Below are 8,410 nucleotides of genomic sequence, written 5' to 3'. Positions count from 1 at the left end.
GATTATTATATGGTTATACTGATTATTATATGGTTATACTGATTATTATATGGTTATACTGATTATTATATGGTTATACTGATTATTATATGGTTGTGATTATATTAATTTTACTGATTATTATATTTATGTTATAAGTATACATTACTGATCTTTCTTTTCTTGTGGGACCAGGACGAAGTTACCAAAAGAAGCAGCGAATGCCACCCCAATCCAGGTGGGTAACCAACCCAAGATGATCACAAACCAAGTCCAACATTGAAGTTCATCCCAAGAAGTTAATAAGCCTCTCATTAATTCAATGACACTTCCATCTTCCATATACCATAATCCGGTGAGATAGATAATGAATAATGGATTGGAAATAATCAAACTAACCACGATTTTCAATTTATTCTTCATGATTGATTGACTAGTATTATTAATCAAAGGTTGAATGAAAGTCAATGGTAATGCAATTAACCCAATTGACATGGCTAATGAAAAATGAACAATTAATAGAGTGGTGATTAACATTGAAATGAAAAATAATGAAACTCCTATTAATCCATAACTAGTGGTTTTATCAAGCTTCTTTAAATTGAATGGTAAGATTGGTATCATACTAATGATTAATGCTATGATTGTTGATAATCCTAATATCATTTGAATTGATGATTCAGTATATTTAACAACCATTGGTAATATGATTGATGTAATTAAACATCCAACTTCAATAATGGTGAAAATCAAAAGAATCTTAGTAATTTTACTTATATATTCGTTCATTTCTCTTGCTCCATTCAAAAAACATCCCAAAGAACTAATGGCAAATGCAACTGCCATCATTATTGCCGATGGTAAATAAGTTCCAATTGATACAAAATGCTTGGATGAAAGTAATAAATAAAAGAAAAATGATTGATGGAATTTTTCTAATAAATTATTAACTGATCTTAAAGTTGAATCAACTATTCTACCAAATTGCGTTATATCGGCATTTCCTTCATCCCCATGGGCGGTTATAGTAATTGCTTGTATTTGCCATCCACTAAAAGCTTCACATCCAGCAGTATTTCTCTTAGATAACCCGGCCAACGTTAATTGAATAATACCTTTAACCAAAGTTTTCAATCTTGATGAATAATCATTTTGATGGACCGATTTTTGAATAGAACAATGTAAATTTTCATGATATCCTATATCATTCACTGTATTTATCAAATCCAAGTTAGGTAACTGTCCATTTAATCCTTCATAACTAATAGAGTAATGTTTAAAATGATCCGATTCACTAGCGTATTCCATTACAAGGGCCGCTTCAATAGACCCTGCAGTCTCATCTAACGTTGTATGATATGCTTCAACCCATGACCTCAATGACGCATGTCCATCCTGCGGGAATACAAATATTATATTCTTTGACCAAATTGACATTCTATTGAAATATCTAGCCAATGATATCCCTAATGAGATTCCTCCAATATTAGCTTCATGTTTAGATGTAAACCACGGAACTGTTAACACCATTGACTCAGTGTCATCCCCTCTTGGTGCATGCAATATAGTATACAAAGTATCCTCTCCAAATTTATTCTTATGGTACATTGGTTCTAATCCAATATCTGTTAACCAGTTACCCAATATTACATTATTTTCTTCAATTCTGTCAAAATCGAACTTCCTGATCTCGGTTCTATAACCCCTAACTATATTCCATTCACTTTCTCTAAAATATGATGTAACTTGTGATGGCATTAATGCATTTTCTGATATATATACATTTCGATAATTACCTTGAAGTGGTAAGCTGGCTAACCATGATACACTTGAGATTGCCAATACTAATGAAATCACCGGTAACAACCTTATAATTTTCGGTATAAGCCCCAACTTATGGACCTTTCTAAGTACCGTTTCTGCCAATGCCATTGCTTATTCAAGTACAACCTTGAAAACTGTACGTGTTATGAAAATTCAGATGAACGAAAAAAATCATTATAAGATCGCGGTACACCAAACAAACAAAAAAAAAAAAAAAAAAAAACGGTGCAGAGCATAAGCATATAAACCAAACGATGGGGATATCTACTGATGAAGTTACTAGGTTATTATAAAGAGTTCAGTCGGAGGGTTCGTCGACTCCCGTTTGATAAAAGGACCCTTGATCTACTACAAGCCAAAACCAAAAATGAGTTCACTAACCTGAATGATGGACTCTTTTCTTATTCAAGTATAGACATCAATAAATATAATAAATATGCTAAAATTTTTGATAAGTTTTTGGTTGATGAAAATTACGATGCATTGCACGATATCCTTGACTTGGCTTATAAGAATGAACCACTTTGGGTCCAACAATTTCAACAAATCAATTATTTGTCATTCAAGAATAGTTGGCCCCAAGTTCATTTGGTTCACGAATTTGGTAGTAAACAAAGCATCAACAAGTATGATGAACAATTGGCATACTTTCAAAGCAAAAAGCCTCAACTTGATTTATTTGGATACTTCAACATTGATAGAAAATCATTAGCAAAAGATCGAATAAGACCATTCTCGAGAACCATTGAGAATGAATCATCCGTGGAAGAACTTATTTCAAAAGCAAGGAAACTATTCAAGTTTGTTGAGCAGAATAAGCATATACTATGCCATTATGTTCTTAGGGATTTTGAAGTCGTTTATGAGCCAACCAAGTTCGGATTACCTGGTAATGATATTAAAAGGGATAAAGAATTGAAATCGACAATCAATTATATCAAGCAATTTATTCAAATGTATAGACCTATTGACGAAGGTTTACTAAATCATTTGATCAAAACTGCAGCGTCATCTCATGATCCCAATTATAAAATAAATCATATTTTCTTCAAGTACATGGCTAAGAAGCATGAACAAGAAAAAATATCAACTTCTCCATTAATTAGAACTTATTTACGTAAAAAACAGTTGGTACCAAGTGAGGATTCAATTAAAGACATTTTGAAAGATTATGCCAGAAGACAGTTTTATATTAATTCAAACAATGACTATAGAATGTCTTGGATCTTTAACATAACTGATAGACAAATTCCAATAGAGGAAATGAAGTTAATTGATTCAGCAATTGAGAAACAAATTAAAATTTGAACACGACGTACTTTTGCTTGGAAGAATCTAAAACACATCCAATAGATCTTTTACCGTTTACTGCCAAATATTTTGGAGTTGAAACATAAGAATCTTGGTTAAACTTTAATGATTTTTCGATATCAATTGAATTCAAATCAACTATATCATTAGTCAATAGATTAATCGAAAATAAATCAAGGATGGATTCTGAGTCATTCTTGTATAATAAAATGATTCTGTCTGAGTCAACCCAATCATAACTGATAACTTCATGATTAATATTTATTATTCTCTTCTCTTTTATATTTTCTTGTATATTATATTGGATTAATGATAATGATGCATTTTCAATATTTGTTATCAAAAGATTATTTTCATCACGAGATATAAGTTTGGCATCAGTAGAAGCGGCATCGAGATTGACCGGATTATTAAATTTAATAATCGATTTGAAAAACTGGGAAAAATTAATTAATATTCCATTTTTCAAATTATTTTGCAAATTTTCAAAATTTGATAAGAGGTTTTCTTTTGAGTTTTCTGAAAGAAGTAACACTTCATTCATTGAACAATCTATATTGAAATATTTGAAAATTCTTGGTTCAAATAAAAAATTATTTAAATAATTCAAAATTGAACTATTTTTATAAGGTTGAGTTTGATTATTATTGAAAAAAGTTTCAATATCATTATCTTCACTAGCTAGTTTATCAATAATCTCAATTTTACACCAAGCTAAGAAATCGTTTATGTGTTTTTGTTCATCATTTATATCCCAGATTAATTTGTATAAAAGTTTAATAAAAGATTGACAATTTTCAATTAATTTTAAAATAGAATTTAAATTGAGACCAAAATAAGAAATATCAATATGAGGAGCTTGAGATAAAGAATTGACATTACTGCTATTATGTTCAAACCAATTGACCAAACCTTCCAAGTTATTTAAAATAACAATCATTTTTTCAATTCCAGTAATAATCTGAGTAAAGACGACTTTTCTAATTAAGTCATAAAGGGTATTTACCAATTTATTATGTTTTTTCAAACCTCTTTCGCCTAATTGATTAAGCCAATAGTCTTTCAAATCAGATGGAATTAAATTAGTTAACAAAATATCGTATAAAACGTTTAATATTTTAGTTTCCAGTTCTTTTTGAGTTGGGAAATTGGTTGTTAAATCAACCGAAGAGTAAACAGAATCTTTCAAATTTGACAAGTTACGATCAAAATGGGAAATGTAAGGTTTGCATTCACTTTGAAGATAGTTTAATTGATCAAATACATGATTTTGAATTGCAATTAGCTGGGTAATGTAGCCAATAATATCAATGAGATATTTTTTCAAATGAGGATTGGTATTCGGTTCGATTTCGTCATCTAACGAATGATTGAATCGAGAAGGTATATTAACAAAGAAATTAATCAAACATAATTGGTTTCCCTCATTTTCAACTAAGAAATATTGATTAAATAAGTCATTACTTGTTTTATGATCAATATATTTATAAGATTCTGGGAGTATCAAATCATCAATAGTAAACAAATTATTGAAAGTTAAAGACATTATCGAATTAGAACTTATCAGTATTAATAAATCCAATTGATTTTCAATCAAATTATCGTCAAATTGTAATTTTGGTAAATAATTTAGGGTATTAATTTCTCCTAGTTCAAAAGCTTCAAATTTTTCAAAAATGATTTTATCCCAGTTAATTAAACCAATCGGTAAATTTAAATCACTTTTAATACTATGAATGAATTTACCATTATTTGAATCATAAATTTTAATTAATTTATCAATACCACTAACGCAAAAAAACTTACCGTTTGGACTCCAATCAAATTCAATGATTGGAGATTTATTATTTATCGAATAAATTCTTTCTCCGTTTAATCTAAATACCCAAATTGACATTCTATTCATTGAAATAGTTAATAAGTCCATCGTTGGACACCAATTTATAACATTACCATCCGGAAACCCAATTAGCTTATTATTAGTTATACTTGTGAAGGAAGATGGTTCTTTGGAAGAGCTCTTGAAAATTTCATTTTGAGCAGTCGGCCGGAGGTCTGGTGCCGGGAGGAAGCTTTCAAATGGTGAAGTCATTAAAGAAGTAACGACAACTGAATCAGCGCCAATTTGTTTTTTTTTTATTCAGCGCGAGTTGCAAATTTATGTATAAATTGAGTAAGAACTAATGTAGGATTAAAGCAGCTGTAATGAGCACCATGTAATGAGCAAGCTGCCTTTTTGACTCTCAGTTGAGCATTTGTATAAGACCTTTCAGCGGAGATGCATAATCTTTGAACAATTAATGATGAGCAATTAATGATGAACAATTAATGATGAGCAATTAATGATGAACAATTAATGATGAACAATTAATGATGAACAATTAATGATGAACAATTAGTGATATTGAACAATATTGAACAAATCGTGAATAATCTTGGAAGTGATCATGGCAAAGTGACCATTGCGTACTAGTTGAGCAAGAAAGTGTGCTCCATGTGATAGCATCTATTACTGACTAAGATAAGAGGAATAGCTAGAAAATAGAAGATTTCATAAGCCTTAGACGGCCTGAAGAATGCTCTTTGATAGAGATCAAATGTAGGAATCAGTAAAAAGAAAAGAAAAGAGACACACAAAAGATGGCCGTAAATGCTACATCCCGTTAATAAAGGGCCAAGTCTTTAGCTTTAAGAGAACACTTTCATTTCAACCAAGCCATGGGCATGACGCCTAAACTTGAGAGAAGTTTGCCTTGACAGATGAAACCCACCGAGGACTTGTCCATTGCTAATCAACATTTTCCTTAATATGCTTAAGATCACAACAGAAGGTGATTCCTTTAAAGCTATTTCTCTTGATAGGTTATCTACTTATATAGAAAGAAATATAGACAATGATATGCAATAAAACGTCTGCAGAGCAGAAACTAAGATCAGGAATGTTATTGTTGAAGAAACCAAGTAGCCGAGAAGAAGAAGTTATACGTATTGGTTTCACGGACACATTCATGGCGCTGTGGCTGACGAAGCTAGAATTACATACATGTCAAGTGGCTTACGGGAGTGCCTGGAAGTAAGCTACTGAAGTTAAGTATCAACGGGGCAAGACTGTCCTAAGTTATGTGATTGTAAGACAATAGCGCTTACAATATAGTAATACGAAGTATGCAGATGAGGATTAAAATATAGACAAGCCGATGTCTAGAGTCTCAAGCGAATGGTTGCAAAATGCATGCGCTCTAAACAAAGGCATTGAGAATGGTTTGACGGATAACAAATGACAAATGATCTGCGCTCTACTGGGTGATTGATGGTATGAATATATTATAATACACGTCGTTATCGTTACCTTCTTGATTTAACTCTTAAAGAAAAGTTTCTCTTCAATAAGTTATCCTTTTGATTATGATCAATTAGGTTTGAATCATGATTCGTTATTAATAGATCATCAATCGAGAGGTTTTTATTGAAAAAATTTATAAAACTTCTTCTTTTTGATTTTTTCAGTTCACCTACTGAAACGGTGGAATCGTTTTTCGGGTTTGACAAGATTGAATCGTTTTTCGGGTTTGACAAGATTGAATCGTTTTTCGGCGACAAGATTGAATCAAAATTTGAAGTTGAACTTTTTGAATAAGAACTGTTTCTAGATTTATCTAAACTTTGTAAAGAGGTTTGATCTTCGTATTTCAATTGATCGATAAGCAAATCCGTTGATTTATGAAACGGATTAGATAATCGTTTATTTGTAGGAGTGTTATAGAAATCCATAAATTGACTAAAACGATTTTTTTTAATTTCTCGATTTGAGTAGTTTTTAATTAAATAATTGAAATTATTCATCAAGTAGAATAAATATTCTTGACAGAAAATCAAATTATTCAAGTTGCACGTTGGGAAAAGATACGGTTGGAATATTATTGAATAATTATAATTGGTCATTTTTGTTTCAATTGATTGCAATTTATTTAGTTGATATATTGAATAAATTAGAAAATCATTTTTATACCTTAAATTATAATTATTAATGTAATTGAGAAACTTATCAATTGTTTCATTCGTTTCTTCTTCTTTAGCGGTTTTAAAACTTTGCACACTTTGACTATCTTCCACCACTTCACTCATTTTTTTAATTTGTTCAATTTGTTTACTGGTGAATATCTCGTTTATCGAGCTCAAGTAGTTCTTCATATATTTTTTCAATACTCCACACACATCATGAATACTATAGATTTCTGCAAAATCCTCAATTTTCTTATGTAGTATTAAATGATTATATAATTGGTTTATTCTTTTAATGCTGCCGTTTATTCGAAAAATCCCTTCTATGGTACTCCCGTGCTCCAAAATATGTTGGAAACACTCGTGTATTATCCGGGGGATCTTAATCCTAACCGCGGCTATTATTATGTCAATATACTCGATTTCTTCCATACTTCCAGCATTAAATTTAAAAATATGATATCCTTCATCATTTAAACTCATATTTAAATTACTAAAAGAATCATTTATTGACATTGGTTGTTAAAAATAATAATCACAATTAGCAACGCTAAGCTTATCAGAAAAAAACAATCAAAGCAAACGTTTAATGGCTTACTCTCAATATATATATCCAACAGGGGAACTCTGCTACATTGATCTCTACGCGTACACAAATCACTAAACAATGGAGGAACAAAAACGGTTAAATTGTTATTCCCCAGGAATTGGCATTGGCTGATTCTAGAACTGTGCGAAAAGTCACAGCCCTGCGCTGCCCGTCCGGGCCAGTTCCTTGCTGTCCATACTTGTATGGATTTTAACAAGGGGCCCTACTCTTCTATCCACCCACCCAGATCTATCGACCTGCCTCCATATCTGGTATCAGGGTATCGGTTGGTGGTGGTAGCAGAGTGTAGTAGTCCAGGCTGCATCGTTCGCTGTTTCGCAGAGTCGTGTGCGCGTCCGGGCCAAATCCTCTCTTCGCCCGGGCCGCACACGACGGCCTTCGCCTGTGCTATTGCTAAGTGCGCGTGCGCTCTTCCTCACTCAAACCACTCTTTAGTTGCCTGATCACAATAACAATATATGTATATATCGATGATTGTGACTAGTAAGCAGAAGTAATTATTGAATCACCTGGGCGTACGCCAACCGCAGAAATGAGAACCTGGCCAGGCCCGATTTGCCAGAAGAACTCCATTAAATACATATATAATACATATATAATACACATATAATACACATAATACACATAATACACATAATACATATAATACACATAATACACATAATACACATAATACACATAATA

The 8,410-nt window shown here is 31.6% G+C and overlaps 5 protein-coding genes across 5 annotated transcripts; 2 read left to right on the top strand and 3 right to left on the bottom strand.

Moving 5' to 3' along the window:
• Positions 1 to 40: 40 nt before the first annotated feature.
• HYPBUDRAFT_125267 (GPI-anchor transamidase subunit) lies at positions 41 to 1,997 on the bottom strand. Its single transcript, XM_020219328.1, has one exon. The coding sequence runs from the start codon at positions 1,909 to 1,911 to the stop codon at positions 145 to 147; it is 1,767 nt and encodes a 588-aa protein (XP_020076391.1). The 5' UTR covers positions 1,912 to 1,997; the 3' UTR covers positions 41 to 144.
• Positions 1,998 to 2,035: 38 nt separating this feature from the next.
• Positions 2,036 to 2,745, top strand: HYPBUDRAFT_153158 (uncharacterized protein; the record flags this gene model as incomplete). The annotated part of the gene is made up of 1 exon (XM_020221400.1): positions 2,036 to 2,745. A coding segment is annotated over exon 1 (649 nt), but the record flags the coding sequence as incomplete, so codon positions are not given.
• A 361-nt stretch (positions 2,746 to 3,106) lies between these two features.
• On the bottom strand, positions 3,107 to 5,110 carry HYPBUDRAFT_97707 (anaphase promoting complex subunit 4; the record flags this gene model as incomplete). The annotated part of the gene is made up of 1 exon (XM_020223997.1): positions 3,107 to 5,110. A coding segment is annotated over one exon (2,004 nt), but the record flags the coding sequence as incomplete, so codon positions are not given.
• Positions 5,111 to 6,435: 1,325 nt separating this feature from the next.
• HYPBUDRAFT_11899 (Rho GTPase-activating protein) lies at positions 6,436 to 7,656 on the bottom strand. Its single transcript, XM_020219207.1, has one exon. It carries the CDS (start codon positions 7,630 to 7,632, stop codon positions 6,460 to 6,462), a length of 1,173 nt encoding a protein of 390 aa, XP_020076388.1. The 5' UTR covers positions 7,633 to 7,656; the 3' UTR covers positions 6,436 to 6,459.
• A 51-nt stretch (positions 7,657 to 7,707) lies between these two features.
• Positions 7,708 to 8,200, top strand: HYPBUDRAFT_210228 (uncharacterized protein). Its single transcript, XM_020223064.1, has one exon. It carries the CDS (start codon positions 7,909 to 7,911, stop codon positions 8,167 to 8,169), a length of 261 nt encoding a protein of 86 aa, XP_020076387.1. The 5' UTR covers positions 7,708 to 7,908; the 3' UTR covers positions 8,170 to 8,200.
• The last annotated feature ends 210 nt before the right edge of the window (positions 8,201 to 8,410 follow it).

This window comes from Hyphopichia burtonii (genome assembly GCF_001661395.1).
Source record: "Hyphopichia burtonii NRRL Y-1933 unplaced genomic scaffold HYPBUscaffold_4, whole genome shotgun sequence".
NCBI classification, from domain to species: domain Eukaryota; kingdom Fungi; phylum Ascomycota; class Pichiomycetes; order Serinales; family Debaryomycetaceae; genus Hyphopichia; species Hyphopichia burtonii.
Note: the sequence above shows the minus strand (reverse complement) of the source record. Positions and strands in the feature narration are given on the sequence as shown.

Bases quoted from the DNA above. Each gene is read 5' to 3' on its own strand.
- HYPBUDRAFT_125267 (XM_020219328.1), bottom strand. From the start codon at position 1,911: ATGGCATTGGCAGAAACGGTACTTAGAAAGGTCCATAAGTTGGGGCTT.
- HYPBUDRAFT_11899 (XM_020219207.1), bottom strand. From the start codon at position 7,632: ATGTCAATAAATGATTCTTTTAGTAATTTAAATATGAGTTTAAATGAT.
- HYPBUDRAFT_210228 (XM_020223064.1), top strand. From the start codon at position 7,909: ATGGATTTTAACAAGGGGCCCTACTCTTCTATCCACCCACCCAGATCT.